This window comes from Ipomoea nil, unplaced genomic scaffold (assembly GCF_001879475.1).
Source record: "Ipomoea nil cultivar Tokyo-kokei standard unplaced genomic scaffold, Asagao_1.1 scaffold2403, whole genome shotgun sequence".
Taxonomy (NCBI): Eukaryota; Viridiplantae; Streptophyta; class Magnoliopsida; order Solanales; family Convolvulaceae; genus Ipomoea; species Ipomoea nil.
This window is the reverse complement of record NW_017618831.1, coordinates 492,125-515,875: the sequence shown is the minus strand read 5'-3', so window position 1 is coordinate 515,875 and position 23,751 is coordinate 492,125. Positions and strand designations below refer to the sequence as shown.

Genomic DNA, 23,751 nt, shown 5'->3' with positions numbered 1-23,751 from the left:
GCCATGTGCAGAAAGGGACAGTTGTTCCTCCAAAAATAGAAGGGCATGCATGAGACATGTACATTATTTATGTACATTTACATGTAAGTATGTAACATGTTGTATCACATTGTTAGGCAGACTAAAATCATTTTTTATGTGCAAGCAAAGTTATATCATTATCATATCATCAGCTTCAAATTTATAAATGCCAACAAAGCAAGGTACAAAATACATTCTTGCTCCAGTGTCTGCACATTCGTTTCTTTAAAAAAGTGTTTCAAGCACGGATGAACTATACAAAAAATGAATAGTACTCCCTCTGTCCCAATTTACCTGTCTTACTTTCCTTTTTGGTTTGTCCTAAAATAGTGTCATATTTCTAAAATTGAACATAACTATCACTCTATATTTCTCAATTTACCCTTTTGACTTTCCAAATTTCTAGAGGTAAGTACAATTGTACTTTGTACAAACAACACCTACTTTTGAGGGACAAAATTGAAAAGTTAATAACATTTGTTATGTTGTATTAAAAAACCGTGCAAAAAGCAAGTAAGACACTCAATTAGGGACGGAGTGAGTATATAATATATTATACTTCGATCTATTTATCAAATATTTTGCTTATACAATTTTTCTTCTTCTAATGGAATCTTGAGTAGCACTTAGAGACAGCAGTGAAGAACGAACATCAAACAACAATAATGACGTTAATAAAAGCCCAACTTTTCCTCAACTTCCACAAGCAGCCCAAATTTATTGCTGCAATAAATTACAGCCATATATATGTTTGAAAGTGAGGAATTTTGTTGTTAAAACTAACCTTTGCAGATTATATATTTAGTACATAGTATAAAGGTTGCTTCCCACTTCCCACTTTGTAGATCTTAGTTTCTTCACTTTAATAATAATAATAATAAGAATGGAGATTGAAGCTCCACAGTCTGAAGTCTGCATGGATCTTGAAAATGGGAAGGTGGCAGCAGATGATGATAAGATGATGATGATGATGGGGAGCAAGGGTGGAGATTGGTTGGGGTGGGAAGATCTGACGGTGGTGGTTCCATATAACATTGGAAATGGACCAACCAAGAGGCTGCTTAATGGTGTAACAGGTTTTGCTCAGCCTGGTAGAATCATGGCAATCATGGGTCCTTCTGGTTCTGGCAAGTCCACTCTTCTTGATTCTTTAGCAGGTCAATATATAATCTCCATCTCTCTCTATCTATATCTCTTCTGATATCTAGTCTGATCGGCTCTGTGGGTTTCTAGTACGATGTGGCTAGGGAGATTGTTGGGCAGAAGTCCGTAAAGGCCAGTCCTTCTGGTTCTGGCAAGTCCACTCTTCTTGATTCTTTAGCAGGGGTCAATATATAATCTCCATCTCTGATCTCTCTCTATCTCTATCTCTTCTGATATCTAGTCTGCACCGCTCCGAGGGTTTCTAGTACGATGTGGCTAGGGAGATTGTTGGGCAGAAGTCCGTAAAGGATTAAGTCCAACTAATATCTTGCCTCTCGAAAATGTGTAGATGAATATATAACTATATCTTTTTGACATAGTGTTAAACGCCTGATTTAAGAAGTGATATCAGAGTCTAGTGCTAGGAGGAGATGGTTGGGCGGAGACCAGTAATAAAGACCTTCGCTACTAACTAACTTTTGGCGTAGCGGTAAACCTTGGATAGATCCTAACAGTTACAATGCATTAAATTACTAAAAATCATTACTTTGTTTTGTTAGGATAGTTTAAGTAGTTTAGTTAGTTGTATAAGCATGCCAATATAAATATAGTTTAGTAGTGTCTATAATTAATTGATACGAGATTGCTATCATTTTTGTTTTGCTATAAAAGAAAAAGATGCATGGAGTGATGCCATCTGGACTAATAATAGATCTGCCATGCATGCTAGAGTGTGTTGCAGTTAGTAGGGAGTTGAAATTCTTTAATGTAATTATTGAAGGCATTTCATTACTTGAATTGGTTGATGGACAAAAATAGAATAAAAACTTTGTTACAATTAGAGAAGATAATAATGTGATATGAACCGTACCCACGCCTTAAATATGGGTCGGGTCGGGGCACATCATGTATCGATCCTCGCTGCCTCTTGTCCGCGATCTATTTGGTGAAGCGAGTTAAATTAGTGTGCATTCGGTTTATTAACATCATCTAATATAAACTTAAGTTCTAATTATCTCCTTCTTGGTTGAGCCTCATTCTTATTAACACTTTCTTAGTTGAGCCCATCGCACATGGTCTTTTTAGCTAGTTAGTGCAGTTTACCTCTTATGTCTTTAGATATTTGTTAATTACATTAGTTTTTTAATATATGTGTTAATTATTTAAAAAGTAGGTGATATTTCCTTTCAAAAAAAAAAAAAAGTTGGTATCTAGACAACCACCCAGGTTTCAAATGTCAAAGGGTAGAAAACAACATTAATGAATTTCATTCTTTTGAACGGAAGGTAGATAGGATGAGATAATGTTGTCTGCAGCAATTGTCCGTACACTTTATTAATGTTTTTTTTTCTACCCTTTGACATTTGAAACCTAGGTGGTTGTCTAGATATCATATATGAAACGAGAAATGGGGAAAAATGGGAAAGTGATAGATGTAATTTCATGGAGTATAATTCTCGTCACGTATATAAATTTTATTAGATAAAAAATTAAAGTGAAAGAATAAAAACAATGATCATTATACCCAACAAGTAGAAAACGAAGTAGAAAGTGGGAGCAGATGTAGATCAAAAATTGAACTCAAAGTTACTATATATTTCAATTGTTCCTTTGTTGTGTGTAAATGGGTGATCTGGATCTTTCTTTATCCGTGTAACGGTTCAAGATTCACCTAATTAATCTCCGTTCGCTAGCCTAAAAGGAATCGTCACTTGTAGGAATTAAATCCGGATTTATCCAGGAATTTTTCTCCACAAAGAGAGCTCATTTGTCACTTGAGCTACCCCGTTGGGTTATAATGTTGTTCCATTAATTTGCAGGTAGACTTTCAAGAAATCTTGCCATGACTGGAAATATTCTCCTCAATGGACGAAAGAGAAGGCTCAACTATGGTGATGTGGTAATTTTTTTTATTTAATTATAATAATATACCTCACCCTAATACAAAATTAACCCACAAAAACACTATATATTGCAGGAGAAAAAATTACTAAAAAGCCCCCCTCCTATTTGTCTAAAAACCAATTCAACCCCAAATATTTATTTTGCAAAAAATCACCCAAAACCCTAATGGAGTTGCTCTAATAGTTGCATTGCGAGAATTACACCAAATGTAATGGACTCTTTGTGGGTACTTACCTAAGAAGCCTATGAGTCACACGTAATTCACCTCTCCACCTGACTATATTAAAGTGCCCAAGTTAAATATTTTTATATATATGTATAAAGTAGTAAATATGTAATTTCATCGATATTGTACTTATATATATCGGAATTGAATCCCATGCATGCATACATGCAGGCTTACGTGACACAAGAAGATGTATTAATGGGCACACTCACAATACGAGAAACCCTAACATACTCAGCTCAACTGAGGCTTCCAGGCAACCTTAAAAAGCAGGCCGAGGTAGTAGAGTCCGTGATATCGGAGATGGGGCTCGGAGATTGCGCCGACAACCTCGTCGGAAACTGGCACCTGAGAGGGATAAGCGGCGGCGAGAAGAAGCGGTTGAGCATTGCCTTGGAGATACTGACGACGCAGCCTCGTCTGCTGTTCCTGGACGAGCCCACCACCGGGCTAGACAGCGCCGCCGCGTTTTTCGTGGTGGAGGTTCTCAAGAACTTGGCCGCCGGCGGTGGGAGAACCGTCTTGTGCTCCGTTCACCAGCCTAGCAGTGAAGTCTTTGCGCAGTTTGATGATCTTTGCCTCTTGTCCTCCGGCGAAACTATTTATTTTGGAGAAGCTAAGAATGCTGTTGAGGTATATATAGTATATCATTCGGTTGGCGTGGGTGACCGTGCACTCGTATCTCTTAAAAGAGGTCGGGAATTCAAACCCCATCTCGTATAAAAAAAATAGCCAGCATTTTGCCCTTTAATTGAGCCGGCCCGATGCGAATAGGGATAGGTCTGAACGAACATAAATGAATAAATTTTAGATATTGTTTAATAAACGAACAAATCAGAGTTTGAACATTTGTGTGTTCAATTGCTAAGGAATCTACCATGCAAGTTGAGGGTAAACCCCGCTAATATGTAATAGCCTGTAAATTAGCATTTGTATTTTGAAGTAAATTAAAGAATATATTTATTTAATTTGTTTTCTTAAGTAGTTGCATTTATTTGTGTGTTGTTTTACAGTTCTTTGCAGATTGTGGATTTGCATGTCCAAATAGAAGAAACCCTTCCGACCATTTCCTACGTTGTATCAATTCCGACTTTGACCATGTCACTGCTACCCTCATAGGTTCTCAAAGAATCACTGTAAGTCTATACTACTCGTACTCTCATTTTCTTCTCTTACTTACACGGTCTCGATGAATAGCGTTTTACATTATTTCAGAAACATCTCTTCCCACAAATTCACGAGAATTTTATAAAATGTTTCACCGTACATCAGGACATGTGATGAGTGTTTTTACTTTTTAAGAGCACGCTTATCATTTTCTCTTGTCGTATATGTTGTTTGTTTTTTGCTCAAACATGTTTACCCTATTTAGGATATCAAAGAGTCATCTGGTTCCACTACATACTTACCAACCACAGAGATAAGAGTAAGGCTTCTTCGAAACTACAGATACTCAGAATATGCAAGCAGAGTTAAAACCAAACTTCGAGAAATGTCAAAAATGGTAAGTCTAGATCTATATGCGTGTATGCATCAATTTACGGGTAACTAAGGAATACCGAGGTATTTGCTGTGTCATCACACCCACATTCAATGATTCGACTACAGAACTATGCCCCGGGGGCAACATTTTTTTTTTTTTTTTCTTGAATGCTTAGCAGGATGGAGTAGTAAGAGTGGAAGAAAGAGGAGGAAGGCAAGCAAGATGGTGGAAGCAACTTACAACACTGACAAGAAGATCAATGACAAACATGTCAAGAGATTTCAGCTACTACTGGCTGAGAATAATAATGTACATCGTACTTTCTGTCTGTGTCGGCACTGTCTTTCACGATGTCGGAACAAACTACCGGGCGATCATGGCGAGGGGCGCCTGCGGCGGATTCATTTCCGGCTTCATGTCCTTCATGTCCATCGGAGGCTTCCCATCTTTCATTGAAGAAATGAAAGTAAGATAATTGTGTTCATTGCATCTTCGAGTTCATATATATCGATATATATGGTGTGACATTTGAAGTTTCTCTTGACAGATATTTTACAAAGAGAGATTGAATGGGCATTATGGGGTTGGATTGTTCATCCTCTCAAACTTCATCTCATCATTCCCATTCTTGGTTTTGATGTCTTTTAGCTCAATAGCCATTACTTACAGTCTGGTCAAGTTTCACCCTGGCTTCATCCATTTCACATATGCTGCTGTTGATCTTTTGTGCTCCATTGCTGTGGTAGAGAGCTGCATGATGGTTGTGGCTTCCATTGTTCCCAACTTCACTATGGGGCTCATTATAGGAGCCGGCTTAATTGTAAGTATCCCGTCCAAATGAGTACTCTCAACAGAACCTGGGAGGGTGTGGTTGAGTGGAAGAGACTCATCCATCCTTAACCAAAGGTCAATGATTCGATCATTGGCTTTGGGTATGAAGCAGCCTTAAATTTCCAGGCCAGCTGTCCCACCCAAAAGAGGTGTCTACAATTCAGTGAGGGAATTAGTCATTGTGTTTGACGGTGAAAACCCTGGGTACAGCCAAAAAAAGGGTACTATCAAAAGAGAACGTACCTTTATTTTATCGTAATCACATTAGACTACTAATAAGGAATGCTCATTCTTTATAATGCAGGGAATTATGATGGCTTCGGCTGGTTTTTTCCAGCCATTCCCATATCTTCCAAAGTTCTTCTGGACATACCCTATTTCCTATGTAAACTACATGGCATGGGGTTTACAAGTAAGCTTCTATTAGACATAACTCGGTGTGTGTGTGTGTGTGTGTCTATATATATAATTTCGACAAACTTTGGGAAATGGCAGGGAGCATACAAGAACGACATGTTAGGGCTAGAGTTCGAACCCATGAACTCTAGCGAGGTTAAGCTAAACGGAGAGGTTATCCTGACCACCATTCTTGGGATATCGGTGGAGCATTCGAAATGGTGGGATTTGGGTGCAGTCATAGCCATTCTTGCATCATACAGGCTAGCATTCTTTGTCGTTCTCAAGCTAAGGGAGACAGCCATGCCCTACCTCTACAACCTTTATACCAAAACAACTATGCACCGTATTAGCAAGAGGCCTTCTTTCAGGAAGATCACTCCTCCACCCTTTCCATCCAAGAGACATTACACTATGCATCCATTGTCTTCCCAAGAAGGTCTCAACTCTCCAATTCATTAGGAGGACACACCATATATATATATATATATATATATATATATATATATATATATATATATATATATATATATACATATATATATATATATATATATATATATATATATATATATATATATATATATTTCTAATCAGGTGAGAACCAACCTTAACCTACAAACTACGAACTTGGGAAGAATTGCACCGCAGCTACTACATGATTGCACTGCTACAGCTACCAGACATGCTGACACAATTCACAGGAGTACTCAACCCAAGTGGGACTATACCAGACCAACAACCTCTTACATAGAGTTTCAAATTAATGTTACCGAACAATGAACTATGACTCTTATTTACCATAAAGCAAGGTATTATTCATACTTCTTCACTTCCAAAGTTAAGTAATTATTGTAAAAAAGGTGAATTCAATTTAGATAAATTTCAACCAGGCATTGTCAAACTTGTCACTTGAACTAGGTAACAATGCGAGTTTAGCAGAGGAACGGTTGTTGCTGCCCATAAAGCCGCTAAACAAACGTTGTAATAGAAAAACTTAATTTTAGCTAACTTAATCAAACAATATTAACTGTATAATCAAACAATATTAATAATCAAATTTCACTTGGGATGAAAATTAACTCATGACTTTATGAAAATTTAGATGCACAACTCAAGTACTAAACCATAAAACACCCTCCCAAATTCATTAAAGGACAGCACACTTCAAACAACAAGCCATCAACTACTCATCCATTAAAAAAAAAAAAAAAGTCTAAAATAAATAAAGAAATTCGGTAGCTATCATTCCAATCTTTAGTCAATACATGCCTTGTCCTTGTTTGGTTTGCAAAGCAGAGTATAATTAACTAGCAAACCAAACAACTCTTCTCAATAACAAGAATGGTAACACAATGCCCGCACGAGCTTAACTCAATGGTTCAGTAGGTAGTATTTGGGAGAAGAGACCAAAGTTCGAACCTCGGCGGCGGCAATGTGGGAATTATGTCCGAAGTGGACAGATTCCTTGTGCGCACCGACATTTGGCCATGTCCGCCGAACCATTGAATCACCATGATTTACATCCTCCCAGATGCTCTGTCGGGCCGAGGTGTGGGGGGGCCCCTTAAGGTTGGGGATTCAACCTTTTGGGAAAAGAATGGTAACACAATAGCCCGAAAGGGGTGACTGAGTGGGTGAAGCATAATTTTCACATCAAAAATTCACAAGTTGTTAACACCCTCTCAGTCGAGCCCGAGCCCGTCGTACAGGATTTTCCTAAAGTGGGCTATTACATAAGACCGGGATTACCCAATACACACCCTCGATAGTTGTTATACCATGGTCCAAGGTCCACCTTGCAAGGTGGACCATGGTCCTAAATTGTGTATTTTTAGTATTGGAATTGTGAACTTCTAGAGTATAAATTGTGTTTCTAAGTTTTGAGAATTTGTGAATACAATACAGGGTCATCACAAATTGTGAATTTTTAAAAGGTAAATTGTGAACATTTAATATGTAAATTGTGTATCTTTGGACCCGAGTCCACCTTGGGTCTACATAATAATTTGCCCACCCTTGAATAATGGCTGCAACTCTGCAAGTTTCCCTCATTGGAAAAAAATGGTAACACAAAAATATGGACTTTGATGATTGACTCAATGTAAACAATGTCCATTGCAATCGATAATATCTTAAACAATCTTAGAGGACTATAACTAAATACAAGCATAATAAACAGGAGACACCACCTATCAATCAACCACAAAGATTTTCACATAAAAATAATTTGATTTAAAATAACTTTGTATTATATAAATTGTAAAATATTTGAAAACTTGAAAATTAAAAAAATAAACTAGAGATGAAAAGTGAATAGTATTTTCTATAACTAATTAGGATACTATCATTTCAATTAGTTTCTTAGAAGTTTTTATGGTTTATTTCAATAAGCTCAATACCTCTCTTCAATAGTGAAAATCTCTTTATTAAACTAATCCAAATATATTTTAAAAATTTAGGAATTGACTTGATATATCAAGAAAAACAATTGAGGAAATCCCCAATTGAGTTAGGGTACACTTGGGAGAGTGATTATAGGAGTTATGCACCAACTTCCCCAATGGCCACAGACTGCTCCAATCACAAAAATTTCAATTGGAGAGATAAGGATCCAATACAAGCACTGTGGTTGGAGCACTCCGATCTCACCGCTCTCCCAAATGGAGCTTTAGATTGTCAATTCCCAAAGGGCTTAACACTTCAAGGTTTATACCCTAAAGACATTAAACTATGATGAATAATGTGGAGCCCCACTATGCACTCTCACTAAGCCAAAACACAGTTTCGACCCCATAAAAAATGTAAGGAAAGTTTGGCACAATGATTCCAAAGACCAAGGCTCCATTTGGTGTGTTGGGATAATGAAATTGTACTATCTCAATCAAAATAAAATTTGATCTTAGGAGGATATATTTAGATTCCTTCCTCAAAAGGAATCAATATTCCTTCCACCACACATAGTGAAAGAAAAAGGTACAAGGAATAGACTCTTTTCTAGCATAGTTTCTGCACACCAAACAGATTCTTATTCTCGAGGAATGAGTTCCGCAGAAATCACTCTAAGCCCATTACTCTAACAACACAAGTAGAGAAACCTATATACAAAGAGACTTCTATCCATAAGTCCATAAGAAAAGGTACACAATGTGCAAATGGAAACCGATGGGAAGTTTGCCAACTCTCTCTTTCAGCAAGAGTAAGTTCTCTAGGCACTAATAATATTACAACTAGGTAAAATCTGGAAAATTAGAAGATATGTAGCTTTCTACAGATTTCATTTACAAAGTTTAAACACAACCAACCTGAGTATATCCACAAGCTTAGCTGTTCATTTCAGCAGCTTCCACATTATTACAATCTTGTTGATTTACCACTTTGAGCATCGGGCACATTCTGACCGAATGCCACTGATTACCTGTCATGAGAAAGATTTGTATTATGTAAAATCTACAAATAAGCCCCGGCTTTTCTAACTGCTAAACAAATGAGAAACCACAATTCCAAACCATATGGGAAGAAATGGAAAATAAGGCAGATACATAAATTCCCTTGATTTACCCCTTATAAAGCTGTAAACTATAATAGCAGTAGAATAATAAGACAGCAACATAAGTGACTTCTTGTGCATCAACTTCATAAACAAAGAAAAGCCAAATTATTAATGAAAAATGGGCAAAAATGGATTGTATTTTGCAATTACAGGGAAAAGGAAAATCTGAGTTACAATATTTGATTGTTCAAATGCCAGACGTGTACTACTAATGGTTAGGAAAGTTACAAAAAAATATGAAATTGAAAAAATTAAATCAGAGACAACCTTAAGGTTTTTATAGGTTTGTCAAAGTTAAATATGGTAACTAAGTTTTGTTATCATTTGACACACCATTCTCAACTCTTCCTTCAAAGCTATGATATGGAACTTCAATCATAGGCTTTGGTAATGGGCGCCCACCAAAATCCTCTGGAAAGCATTCAAAATCAGGGCCAAAATTGAACTTCACAACACAATTAGGCTGGTTGGGAAGTGTGTACATAGAAGCAGCTGGATAGTAACGACCACCATAAAGATCCTTGAAAGCAACACCTTGACATATGCCATTTTTGAAGAAAGATATCTCACTCCCTGGTCAACCAAAATCAGCACATGGTTTTGATGTTAGAACTACATGAACTATAGAAAAAAAAAAAAAAAATCATATCTAAATGAAGAATTGTAACTAAATCCAATTTTATATGTGTGCAGCAATCAATCATTTTGCCTTTATTTCAACAGAGTTGTGTTGATAAAGAAAAGTCATAAGCAACTAGATTTGAGGATCTGGAAACAGAACTATGCATCATTATCTATGATTCTATTCAGTTCACAAATCACAACCATAATGATAGCATAAGGCGCATTTGAGCCAATGCATTAGCAGTTGAAGAACACAAGTGCATCTAAAATAAACCATTTCAAATTTGACTCCCTGCCCTAGATCCTCCTAGAATAACTTAATTGATAGGTTCAGGATATGGGGAGAGATAGAGTAGTATAATGTGAAAATCTGTAACAAACTCAAATTACTTAAGATTATAAAGATCTATTTTTTTTTTGTACATCTAATGGGGGATGGGGGTGATGGGATTTGGACACAGCTCTATTTCTACACCCTGAACCCACATTGTTAGCAATGCCCTCTTTAGGTACTATAATTGGCTTTGAATCTGATCTCCACATAATATATATACCAAAACAAAAAAGAAGGCCACAATACCCTTCATTCTTTTGCAACTGAGCGAATTTATAAAAGATGTGCCCACAACTATAGACTAATTAAGCATTCTAATCAACAGTTCTTTTGATTAAAAAGAGAGCTGTTGTTATTCAATCAAACATCCAGTAGCATGCTTGAAGGAAGCAATTGCTGTCCGAGTGGTATTTTTATGGCAGATATGTAAGACAAAGCTAGATAAGTTATAAAGATAGGTTTTTTTAGAAGATAAGTTTGGTGTGGAAGCAAATGGGATGCCTTCATATAGGTGGACAATCTATGCATATTATAAACTACAAATAAATCAATAGATAAAGCCAGATGAATCCATTGAAGTGGTTACAAGGTAATAGAACAACTGGATCCTCAGCCCTCTATAAATAATTCATTATCAAATCCACAATCACACACATAAAAAGCATATAATGCAGTCATCAGTGATCATATAAAAAAGGCGGAAGGACAAATACAGGTAGAGCAGAAAGTGAGCAATGGCTTACCAGGCACAATTTTTGGAGGGTCCTCTTTAGGGTCAGATGAGCACATATACCTCTGTCCCTTGTACCAAACAAGGCGGGGTGGATTAGGCGCATACTTTTCCCCATCTGGCAAACTGATATAAAATCCAAGAACATCGTCTTCACCATATCCTTCTTCCCCATACTTCTCCCTAAGTGCCTTGTGTATCTTGCTCCCATCAATATCTCTATAGCCAAAGCTATTCCCATCGTACCCAACCGGCGCCTGAAGGTCCCCTTTTTCAGTGGACCACCCCAGCCGTGTATGCCCCGTCTCCCCCAACTTCATCACCTTAATCTCAAAATACCATGCCCCTTCTTCCACCCCTCTCGTGGCCCTTACCATTCTGTAGCCTTTAGTACTTCCAGCACTCAATCTATCCTCGCTCACCTCAACTTTCTCTGCCTTGTAGGCCTTCGAAAGGCATATTTTCATCTCTGGTCCATCGTCATTCTTATCCGGGAACCTCGGAATCGGAGTTATCAGCACCTTGTCCTCCGCTTCCTGTTCGTTCCCATTCTTCTTATTCCCGTTCTGGTTGCCGTTGTTTTTGTTCTTCTTCTTCCCCTTTCTCGAAGTGGGCTTCGTCCACACATTGTTATTCTTCTTCTTCGATTTTGCCTTCTTGCTACTCTTCGAAGCGGGCTCTTTCGCCTCGGTAGTAGTCTTCGTCGGCGTAGTGGTGACTACCGGAGTGTCCAAGGGCATATCAGTAATTTCACCCTCGGCTCGTTCCACATCTGGCGGCTGAGCCGGCGACGACGGGGTTACAGGAGATAGTGGCTTATGCTTCTTCGTAGGAGGCTCCAATTCCTCCTCCTCCTCAATCTCTTCGTCCTCTTCCTCTTCTGTTTCAGACGCCTTGGCCAATTTCGCCGGAGACTTGCGTTTCGCAACCGAATTATGATTTTCGGACTCGGGCGGCGCCGTGATTTCAGAAGCGGCGGCGGCTCCTCCGTTGACGGCGGCGGATGGCGGCGTTTCCGTCATGGGAGAGTCGGCGGCGACCGTCGCTGTGGCGGTGGTGTTGAGGGAGGATTCGTTGCTCTCGTCCTCCGTGTCTCTGTAGGTTGCTCTCAGGTCCTCCATCTTTACGACTCACAAGCGTGCCGGATTGCTGGAAAAGGATTATGTAATATTTATAGTAACGTGTTGGGCCTTTTTCCAAATAGCCCAGTGAATTAAGGCCCAAAATAGAACATGAGCCTCCAATAGCTCTTTAATATTACCCATTTAACTCTTGGATCATAAATAGGACATTATTAATCTTTTATCTTGGCAAATTATATCGTGCGCTCTAGCCCAAAATGACGTCGTTTTGTTTTTTGTTTTTTTTTTTTTTATAGAAATTTTGTACATAATTATATAACATAATACACATACACTTTTCCGATGTTTAATGTTAACTTCTTAAAAAAAAATCTCCATGTTTCGAATATACATAATTGTATAATAGAATGTACATAATTATATAACATAATATACATACACTTTTTTGAAAGGATAATACACATAATCTAACATAATACATAATACACATAAACCCTTAACATAATACACATAAACACTTAACTCTTAAAAAAATCTCTTGTTTTGAATGTACATAATTGTATAATAGAATGTACATAATTGTATAACAGAATACACATACACTCCGTCGCGTCAATTCTCCACACAATTTAACAAAACGACATCACTTTGGGAGGGCGGGGCGCACATTGCTATGTGCGCCGCGGTGCACGGTATAACGATTGCCTTATCTTTATCTTTTCTTCTTTTTTTTTTTTTTTGAAAAACCATATAACCAAATTTCATTAAAATAAGTGTCCAATACAATGCGGTAAGGAAGTAGACCAAATAAGAGGATCAGGTCGCGAACATGCCGCCCTAGCTAATACATGAGCAGCTATATTCACTGATCTCGAAACATACTGGATAGACACCATATCAAAGTGCCGTTGTAGATCCCGACATTCACTCAGAATACAGCCTGCATAGGTATAGTCTCGTAAGGAGCATTTTAGCAACTTACATATCATCCGACAATTAGAGTGTATTATTGTTTTTAAAATACCCCTCTCCTTGGCCCAGGAGAGAGCTTCCTTGATCGCAAATTATGCTGTGCAACTGAATGCACCTTGCAAGGTGCATACGGTTGCAAAACGGCGCCGTTTTGGTTAAAAAAAAACGCGCGTCCCACTTAAAGAAGAAATCAGGTTCGATTCCCGGCAATAGCATTTTTATATATCCAGAAATTCATAACTATATAACTACAATTTCATAACTATATAACCACAATTTCATAACTATAGATCCACAGTGAATGAATGAAATAAAAATCCACAATGAATGAATGAATGAAGTAAAAATCCACAATGAATGAATGAATTAAATATCCACAATATATGATTGAACTAAATATCCACAATGAATGAACTAAATATCCATAAATTCATAACTATATAACTACAATTTCATAACTATATATCCACAATTTCATAACTATAGATCCACAGTGAATGAATGAAATAAAAATCCACAATGAATGAATGAATGAAGTAAAAATCCACAATGAATGAATGAATTAAATATCCACAATATATGATTGAACTAAATATCCACAATGAATGAACTAAATATCCATAAATTCATAACTATATAACCACAATTTCATAACTATATATCCACAATTTCATAACTATATATCCACAATAATGCTATTGCTGAGAGTCGAACCTGATTTTTTTTTTTTAAAAGTGGGACGCGCGTTTTTAATCAAAACGACGTCGTTTTGAACCGTATGCACCATGCGCATGGTACATTCGGTTGCACAGCATAACTATTGTTCCTTGATAGCTATGGCCTCAGCTAAATGAACATCATCCATGCATCGTACCTGGCCATTCTTCGATGCCACAAAGCTACCATTTGCTTGTGTAATCACAACACCGTAGCTAGCCTCGTGTGCGACTGGAAAAACCCATATTGGCAGGAAAAAATAAAAAATATTTGTGAGTTTAAAAGATTTTAGGTATTGGCCTGCAACAATGGGTTAGTTTTGGGCCAGAAATTAAAAAAAAAAATGTAATTATATATTGGCCCAGCATTTTTTATATTAAAAATTATATTTTATAAGGGTCAAATAGGCCTCTAAACTTTAGCTAAAAGTGTAATTAGGTCCCTAAGTTTTTAAAAAGAGCAATTCAACACTTAAACTTGTCAAAATGAGTAAATAAAACCCATGAACCGATAAATGATATGTAATTACAGGTCATTTTAATTCCGGCTAAAAAAATCTGGCGACGACCAAGTCGTCGCCGATCGCCATCTACGGCGAAAGGCAACCAACTGGCCGCCTTTCACCGGATAAGGCAACCTTTTTGGTCGCCTCTCCAGTGGAGAAGACGACTGGACTGGTCGCCTTCTCCGCACTTGGAGAAGGCGACTAGTCCGGTCACCTTCCCCGGGGAAGGCAATTAGAAAGATCGCCCCTCTAGTGGAGAAGGCGATTGGACTAGTGGCTTTTTCATCGGACTAGTGACCCACTCAACAAAATCTAGTTTAAGTGTGAACCTTAAAGTCAAGTATTGTCGCTCCACTTTACTACTTACATTTTAACAAATGTCATCTTTCGATAACATATGATACATACATGAGAAGTTTAAATTTAAAATAAAAAATAAAAAATAAATAAAAGGTTGTTTGATATCTTGAAGATGCGAGCGATTTGATCTATGAGATTGGATCCATGACCCCCTCGTGTTAAAAGGTTCTTGAGAAGTGCAAAATAAGCTATAGGAAACGTTGACCAAATAATACAAGGAACGTGATATGCATATCATCTTGAAATGCAGATTGCAGAACATGCATGTAGGTGTCTAGCTATCTAGTTTTTCCTTCAAAGTCAATAAAAGGTGCGCCATTATATAAATCCATTTCTTCAAAGCTGACCTATTGCGAACACTATTTTAGTCGACTCTATTATACAATTAAGATTATTATAAAGTAATTTATCTCTTTTGTATGATTTGTATAACCCATTATATAAAAAAACAGAGTTTACCCAGTACATATCCTCAAATAATAGTTGTATCCTATCATTTTATAATTATCAATAAATGGCTGCAAAAGTTGCATCATGAAGTTAGTCTTTTCTCTTTCTATCTTTCTATACTTTATTTGCATGGAGTATAATGTAAATTTTCTTACACAATTATTATTATATATATGCTCTAATATGATGTTTGCTTAGTGAGAAGCTAATTAAGTGATAACCCAATTGCAGGCTGACTTTCAAGATGCCATCTTCACATGGCAAGTCTGCTGTAATTGGAGGCTGTAAATCACTTCTTCTTTGTTGTCCTCTTCTTGTTTTCTTGACTCTTGCATTGCTGTTTCCAATAGGGATTTGGACTAATTATTGCCCATCATCTTCTTCTTCTTCTTTAAGATTCTTGTTAAGTTCTTTGTATTCTTCATCTTCATTAGATAATGAATCAAGATCTAAGCTTGAGAGTAGTGATGATTCAAATCCCCCCACCAATCTAAGCCATTTGGTGTTTGGGATTTTGGGGTCGGAGAAAGCATGGCACCACCGGAAACCCTACGTAGAGTCGTGGTGGCGGCCGAACGCCACCCTAGGGTTCCTCTTGTTGGACAAACCCCCGGAGGGGGAGCTCGTGCCGTGGTCTCCAGCCTCTCCTCCCTATCGAGTGTCTGACAATATAAGTCGGGTGTTAGAAGAAACTAAACATGTAGATTCACGTGTGGCCCGGATGGTCCACGGGATCATGGAGACGGTCCGGGATGCGCCTCAACGGGCTAGGGGGACGTTGCCGAGGTGGGTCATCATGGGGGACGACGACTCGATTTTCTTGGTGGATAATTTGGTGGATCTTCTTGCTCAATATGACCACACTAAGTACTACTACATTGGGGGGCATTCTGAGTTCATTCCTGCAAATTATCACTTCTCCTTCAAGAACGCCTTTGGGGGAGCTGGAATTGTGTTGAGCTTTCCTTTGGCCATGGCCATGGCGGATGGCATCATGGATTGCCTCAAGAGGTATTCCTACCTCCATAGTTCTGATAATACTACTGCCTTTTGCATTGCTGATCTTGGAGTTAATCTCACTCCTCACCAAGGTTTTCACCAGGTATATATGTGTATTAAATATTAACCTTAAAAACATTAAAGTTTAAACCATTTAAGGTTAGTTTTGCTCAAAACGATGTTATTTAAGTGAAATAACTAATTAAAAAAAAAGAAAAAAAGAGCAAATACCAATTTTGATCTCACGAGTATTAGCAAAATGACAGTTTTGATCCACATATTTAATTTCTACCAATTTCATCCACGACTATTGTTTTACTACCAATTTTTATCCACAACTATTGTTTTAGTGCCAAAATTCATCACGTCGGTTACCCCTTCGTATAAGAAATGCCAAAATATGATATTTAAAGGTATTTTGTCATTTTTCAAATTAAGATCCCAATTTTAACATGAATACAGGGATTTAAGCCCTAAGATCTATCCCAATTTGTAATTCTCCTCCTCAAATTAAGATAGGATGAGGAGGAGAACTGCGAATTGAGATCAATCTTAAAGCTTAAATTCATTTATTAATGCTCAAATTAGAATCTTAAGTCGAAAAGGACGAAAATGCCTTTAAAATTTTTAAATTTCGACATGTCTAAAATGGAAGGGTGACCGGTATGATGAATTTTGGTACTAAAATAATAGTCGTGGATGAAAATTGGTACTAAAACAATAGTCGTGGATGAAATAAAATTGGTAGAAATTAAATATGTTGACCAAAACCGTCATTTTGCTAATACTCGTGGGTCAAAATTGGCATTTGCTCTAAAAAAAAAAAAAAAAAAAAAAAAAAAAAAAAAGAATAACGGCTAAAAGGCTGACTAGACAGCTTAATTGGTGCTTAGTCGGTGCTTAGGAGGCCTATGTGGTCAGCGCCTAATCAACCTAAGCGGCCTAGTCGTCGGCCGCTTAGACCACGAGATACGCTAGGCAGCCGGTTAACGCCTAACGTCTGAACATATATTAATTGATTTCTAGACGGGATTTTTGCAATAGAAATAAATTACTTATTGGTACAACCGTACAATTCACGTGCTTCTTAAAATATATAATCCTATGTATATTATATTACAGATTGATATGCATGGGGACATATCGGGATTCTTATCATACCACCCAAACGCGCCGTTAATATCCCTTCACCACTTTGACATGGTGAACCCGATCTTCCCCTCCATGAACAGAGCCGAATCGGCCCGACATTTCATGGCCGCCGCGAACTCCGACCAACCTCGTATGTTGCAGCAGCTGATCTGCTTCCACCGGCCCAGGAACTGGTCGTTCTCCGTCGCCTGGGGATATTCCGCCAACATTTACGAGAAGATCATGCCCAGGAGCTATCTGCAGAACCCCATCGAAACTTTTCAGACATGGTACCCCAATCCCCGGCAGCCGAACTGGATTTTCGATGTCCGCAAACGTCCGACGACGGACCCGTGTCTTGTCCCTCACGCTTTCTTTCTTGAGTCGTCGGTGACTGGGAGGGATGAGATTGTTACGACGTACCGGCGGTCGTGGCGGCGAGGGTTGCCATCTTGCTTCGCCGACCAGTCGGCTGATCGGATTTCCAAGATTGTAGTATACTCACCCGTCACAAAGCTTGCAAAGGTATGTTTTACTATGGATTGCCGGAGGTTTTATGCATTACCATTACTTTCACCTTCTTATTGCTTTGCATATATATTTTTTCCATTTTCTTTAGAAAAAGAGTTAATTTCAACGGAAGTCCTTTGTACAATTCCAAACTTAGTTTCACGTTATTATTTTTGTCATTTAACTCAGATTATTTTTTTTGACACTTTTAGTCATGATTTTTTTTATTTTTAGTAAGGGTATTTTTTGTCTTTTCAGAGATTTATTTGACTATTTTTCTTAATAAAATAAACTAAAAAGTCAAATTGTTCTCCAACTGAGGACCATTATGACACGTTCAACGAGCACATATAGAACACACACTAGGCACCCAGTTCATGCAGTTGTTATATTATAGACCGCGGTGCATAATCGATTATGCACCGCGGCTCATATACGGCGCCGTTTCTTTAAGTAAAGAAACGACCCGCCGTTAGAGTTAACGGAGTCCGTTTGTTTGGTGTATTAAATACCAACTGATACTACAGTATATCCAAATCGACACTGCAGTTATATCAAAATGATACTGTAGTTATAGTGAAATGAAACTGCAATGTATATAAACTGAAACTGAATAACATTTCACATATTTGAGTGTATATTGTACAATGAAGCTGTAATTATATCAAAATGATCATGTAGTTGTGTTTTAATAAAACTATAGTGTATATAAAATAAAATTAGATAACATTTTCACATATTTGAGTCTATAAATATGGAATGAAACTATAGTTATATCGAAATGAAACTGTAGTTGTGTTCAACTGAAACTGCAGTGTATATAAAATGACACTAAATAACAAGGTTACTTTTTGCAAAAGGGTGCGAAACGGCGGAAATAAACACTGTTAATTTTCATTTAAAAAAAAAAAGACGCGCGGTGCATAATCGATTATGCACCGCGGTGCATAATATAATTTGCCCAGTTCATGCATGTAGTTTTTTTTTTCTTTTCTTTTTTAGTTTTTTTTTTTTTTTTTTCTTTGACAAAAATTAAATTTATCAATAAAATCTCTTTTTCCCCACATCCCTTATCTATCTTCCATATCATTGAAAATGTGGAAAAATATGAAAAACTCTCAATGAGATGCTTAAGAGCAAATTAAATATACACAAAACTTGTATATATAACATTACAATCATCCAATTTTAAAATAGTGTGTAAGAGCATATTCAATAGTACTAAATATTTATAGGTCCACAAATATACGAGATAGAGAAAAGTGAAAGACAGTTGCCCATCACTTCTCTTTGCACCCAATGGACAAGTGGAGTCCCGTAGGGATGATCTAAAGCTATCGTTATCTCTATAATTTTTTCTAAACTTTCAAAAGGGAACCTGCGATCATATTATTACAATTGAAATTTATTTATCATTTCATTTACATCCCTATAATTTCAAGTCATTTTTAACAACGCGCGTAACAACAACAAAATTTAATTTTTAAAAGGTTGAAAGATGGTAAATTTATGGGATTGTTTGTGAACGTACGGATTTATCATTCAATGTGAGCCTTTAACCTACCATAAAACAATTATGGAAAATCAATTACAGTTTAAATGTAATGAAGACTAAAATTAGGATTTAGGAACGACAATGCAACAATTCTCAAATTAAAAAAAAAAAAAAAATTACTTCTTAAAGGGTAATTTGCCAATCGCAAATGTAACCATAATCAATTAATGTCATTAACTTTTTAAAAATTTCAAACCTTCCAGTATTAATAAGTCATTAATATCCTATATATTTGTTTCAGATTGGTAGAAGTGAATGCTGTGATGTAACGATTGATAGTGTTGACTCCGAAAACGCCGTCATCAAAACTAGAAGATGCATGGCAGATGAAATCATTGCTTGATTCTTGAGGCATGCATGAATGGCCACAACATTTCTTCCAAACAAAATGTATATAAACCAAGAATAAAAAAAAATGTAATGTTTATGTTGAATTCGATCTTTTGGTCGAAATTCATGTTATTAGAGAAATGTTGTTTTTTCTTTGAGCTGTGAAATTTTATCTAACGAAGAAATTGTACGTTTAGAATCTATGAATATATATAAATATATAAATATATATATATATATATATATATATATATATGTGTGTGTGTGTGTGTGTGTGTGTGTGTGTGTGTGTAAGACTGTTACATTTTTTGTTATTGCATGCGTTAAATACTTTTATATATCTAACGAAGAAATTGTACGTTTAGAATCTATGAATATATATATATATATATATATATATATGTGTGTGTGTGTGTGTGTGTGTGTGTGTGTGTGTGTGTGTGTGTGTGTGTGTGTGTAAGACTGTTACATTTTTTGTTATTGCATGCGTTAAATACTTATATATATATATATATATATATATATATATATATATATATATATATATATAATATTTTGGACAATCCTTGGTATCTTCTCCCAAATATTGCATACTGAATCAGTGAGCTAAGCTCGTGCATTCTTAATTTTAATTTTAAGAATCATATCACTCGGAGACGTTTATTATACAAATAATAATAATAGAGGTGAAACTTTGGAAGAATAACCAGGGATCGAGTCTCACCAGCGGCAGTGTGGGAGCAACCTCTCAAAGTGAGGGGGACTCCTTGTGCGCAGTGAGCACCGGTCTAGCCTCTGTGGTTCATGTTCAGTTGAGTCACCATGATTTACATCCTCCCAAATGCTCTGTCGGGCCGGGGTGTGAGGGCCCTTAGGGTTGGGATTCAGCCTTTTGAAGAATAATAACTTTTGTTATACTTTATGAGCATATATATTGCTAGCTTTTAATGAAAGTTTTTTTTTTTAGAACCGTTAATGAAAGTTTTAATTACGCACTAATTGTATGTTTATTTTATCTAACGTACGAACCAAAAAAAAAAAACATTTATATTGCAAAAAGAACATAAAATGTTCAATTTAAGACATTTTTCATTAATATAATCTCAAACAAAGTATTTTAAGTCAATTAAAACTTGAATTCTTGATCAATCATGAGCACTAAAAATCTACACTACATATACGACAATAATAGTAATACATCCAAGCTAGAATTTCACATCAAATGATGAGGTGTAGTTTCTTTCTGCAAAGCAAAAGTTTACTAGCCTTCAAAATAAGAAAGAAAGATATTTTCCCAATTTAATTAGTGTAAATACTTTGAAGCCACGTCTCAAAATTGATTGGAGTTTAACAATTCTAAAAAAAAAAAAAATTTCCCTACATCACCCCAACTGCCAATTCCCCCAATTGATGAAGATTATGGGGAAAAAAAACTTCCACATTAGGTTTTAATTAATTAACTAAAACATTGCAATATGAAAAGGGAAAATGTAATCACTTGCTAAGTTATAAAATATTTTAAGATAACTCCAGCTAAGTTGAATGCTTATTATGAAATTGTGAGACGTCGAAAGATCTTTGAAGAGATGAAAAAAGTCCTTGCTATAATTGAAAAAAAGCCCTTGCCTAAAATAGGTTTCATTGGAAAAATCATCAAAAATATCAAATTTGTTCAAAATATGAAAACTTGGGGTGTAAAATGACAAAAATGATAGTCTAAAATCAAATTTAAAATTGCCACAAAAAACAAGAGACATCTGCTCAAATTAACTCAAAAAATATAACTTTGAATTCACAGTCAAAAATTTCGACCACTGAAAAAGTGGTTGGAAATTCTACCACTTTGATGATCAAAAAGTATGTTTTTTTGGATGTTTTAATTTTTTGCTAACTCGAGGCCTATGGTTAAGTTAGAGAAGACCTATGTCATCTCATCTATTTTTTTTTTTTTTTGATAAAAACGGAGGGTGATACCCAAGAGTCATGAGTGTCTACTGAAAGTAGCTCCTAGAATATCTTGCTTGAGAAGATCATCTATCTCCGGAGGTGCTTCCTTGAGCGTACGACAACCCACTGGATTTGCAAAGGCTGCCTTCGCCAGAAAATCAGCTACCATGTTTCCCTCACGTGACACATGCACGTATTTCACGTGCGGAATACCCTCAGCTTCCCTTATGCACCGCCATATGATGTTGCATACTTTGGTACCTGTCTTTTGATTCCTGTGTATCCTGTCAATGAGCTGCTTAGAGTCACTTTCTACCATGAGCTTCTGTATGCCTTCTTGCCTTGCCAGGCGTAGACCGTGGAACACTCCCCATGCTTCCGCTTCGAGCACATGACACCGCCCGATGTTGGACGAAAAACCTGCACACCAAATTCCGGCTTCATCTCAGATCAGGCCGCCACATCCAGCCGTCCCTTGTCCTTTGCAGCTACCATCAATGTTAAGTTTATGCCATCCTCTATCCGGTTTCTTCCATCCAGCCTGCTCATTGGCCGTCTGCATGGCCCCAGTCCCCGGGTGTAAACGTTTGTTGAAAGCCCCCTTGACTTCCACATCGTACTTTGCGAGCCACTCGAGTTTTTCCTGCATCCTCAGAGAACGGTTATTAAAAATCCCTTCATTTCTCCAACGCCATATCCACCACATCCTCGCCCCAAAACGGGTTTGCCAATCTTTATCAAAACCATATCTTATATTGCCGGCAAGGTTGACTTCTAACCACTGGTCCCAAGGAAGGGCGTTCAGCTTCGCATACGTGCTTCTGGGGATGACTGCTTCCCAGAGACCCGTCACCGCCGAACAGTCTCGAAATAAGTGTTGCAAGTCCTCAATCTTACCTGCACAAAGGAAACAAAAAGGGTCATCTATTAATTTTCGTCTGGCTCTTTCTGCATTCGTCATAACCTTTTTATGGCGTACTAGCCACAGAAACAGATTAACTCGTGCAGGAGCACGAATTCTCCAAATGCGTCTCCACATCTCATCAGTAGGGTAGCCGTGATTATCCACCAGGGTATCATACATGGAACTATAGTAAATTTACCACTGATCTCTAAGCCCCATCCTGGTTCATCGTCCATATCCAATGTCGTTAAAACTTTCCCCGCTAGTCTTTCCATGGCTTCATATGTTAAGGCATGCTCTAATAACTCCCACTTCCATCCCCTTGCCTCATCCCAGTAGTCCCGAACCATACCATATAATTCTGGCAGAGGAAGAGGCGTCTTGAGCTGCCCAAACAGTGGTTCCGGGAAAATCCACTTGTCCATCCAGAAGCGTGTTGTAGCACCATTTCGGACCACACATGAGACTCTTTGGGACCACATTAGGTTTTAATTAATTAACTAAAACATTGCAATATGCAAAGGGAAAATGTAATCACTTGCTAAGTTATAAAATATTTTAAGATAACTCCAGCTAAGTTGAATGCTTATTATGAAATTGTGAGACGTCGAAAGATCTTTGAAGAGATGAAAAAAGTCCTTGTTATAATTGAAAAAAGCCCTTGCCTAAAATAGGTTTCATTGGAAAAATCATCAAAAATATCAAATTTGTTCAAAATATGAAAACTTGGGGTGTAAAATGACAAAAATGATAGTCTAAAATCAAATTTAAAATTGCCACAAAAAACAAGAGACATCTGCTCAAATTAACTCAAAAAATATAACTTTGAATTCACAGTCAAAAATTTCGATCACTGAAAAAGTGATTGGAAATTCTACCACTTTGATGATCAAAAAGTATGTTTTTTTAGATGTTTTAATTTTTTGCTAACTCGAGGCCTATGGTTAAGTTAGAGAAGACCTATGTCATCTCATCTATAACCCATGACTTTCCCATAAACTAATTTTATTTAATCATCTAAATAATCAACATATTTTAGTTTT

General features: G+C 37.0%; 3 protein-coding genes across 3 annotated transcripts; 2 read left to right on the top strand and 1 right to left on the bottom strand.

Moving 5' to 3' along the window:
* The first annotated feature begins 788 nt into the window (after positions 1-788).
* Positions 789-6,528, top strand: LOC109152369 (ABC transporter G family member 12-like). Its single transcript, XM_019300015.1, has 9 exons — positions 789-1,178; positions 2,985-3,064; positions 3,467-3,928; positions 4,309-4,431; positions 4,668-4,799; positions 4,957-5,244; positions 5,326-5,598; positions 5,914-6,021; positions 6,105-6,528. The coding sequence occupies exons 1-9, from the start codon at positions 905-907 to the stop codon at positions 6,465-6,467; spliced, it is 2,103 nt and encodes a 700-aa protein (XP_019155560.1). The 5' UTR covers positions 789-904; the 3' UTR covers positions 6,468-6,528.
* Positions 6,529-9,130: 2,602 nt separating this feature from the next.
* LOC109152433 (protein TRAUCO) lies at positions 9,131-12,405 on the bottom strand. The gene is made up of 3 exons (XM_019300125.1): positions 11,260-12,405; positions 9,892-10,131; positions 9,131-9,423 (listed from the first exon to the last, which is right to left on the bottom strand). The coding sequence occupies exons 1-3, from the start codon at positions 12,365-12,367 to the stop codon at positions 9,329-9,331; spliced, it is 1,443 nt and encodes a 480-aa protein (XP_019155670.1). The 5' UTR covers positions 12,368-12,405; the 3' UTR covers positions 9,131-9,328.
* A 3,171-nt stretch (positions 12,406-15,576) lies between these two features.
* Positions 15,577-19,870, top strand: LOC109152214. The gene is made up of 3 exons (XM_019299801.1): positions 15,577-16,434; positions 17,454-17,987; positions 19,769-19,870. Exons 1-3 carry the CDS (start codon positions 15,577-15,579, stop codon positions 19,868-19,870), a joined length of 1,494 nt encoding a protein of 497 aa, XP_019155346.1.
* Positions 19,871-23,751: the final 3,881 nt, after the last annotated feature.

Coding starts and splice junctions, on each gene's coding strand:
- LOC109152369 (XM_019300015.1), top strand. CDS start 905: ATGGAGATTGAAGCTCCACAGTCTGAAGTCTGCATGGATCTTGAAAAT. Junction 3,929..4,308: donor AAGCTAAGAATGCTGTTGAG/GTATATATAGTA, acceptor GTTGTTTTACAG/TTCTTTGCAGATTGTGGATT. Junction 5,245..5,325: donor CTTTCATTGAAGAAATGAAA/GTAAGATAATTG, acceptor TTCTCTTGACAG/ATATTTTACAAAGAGAGATT.
- LOC109152433 (XM_019300125.1), bottom strand. CDS start 12,367: ATGGAGGACCTGAGAGCAACCTACAGAGACACGGAGGACGAGAGCAAC. Junction 10,132..11,259: donor CCCTCCAAAAATTGTGCCTG/GTAAGCCATTGC, acceptor TTGGTTGACCAG/GGAGTGAGATATCTTTCTTC. Junction 9,424..9,891: donor TGAAGGAAGAGTTGAGAATG/GTGTGTCAAATG, acceptor TTCTCATGACAG/GTAATCAGTGGCATTCGGTC.
- LOC109152214 (XM_019299801.1), top strand. CDS start 15,577: ATGCCATCTTCACATGGCAAGTCTGCTGTAATTGGAGGCTGTAAATCA. Junction 16,435..17,453: donor CTCACCAAGGTTTTCACCAG/GTATATATGTGT, acceptor ATTATATTACAG/ATTGATATGCATGGGGACAT. Junction 17,988..19,768: donor CCGTCACAAAGCTTGCAAAG/GTATGTTTTACT, acceptor TATTTGTTTCAG/ATTGGTAGAAGTGAATGCTG.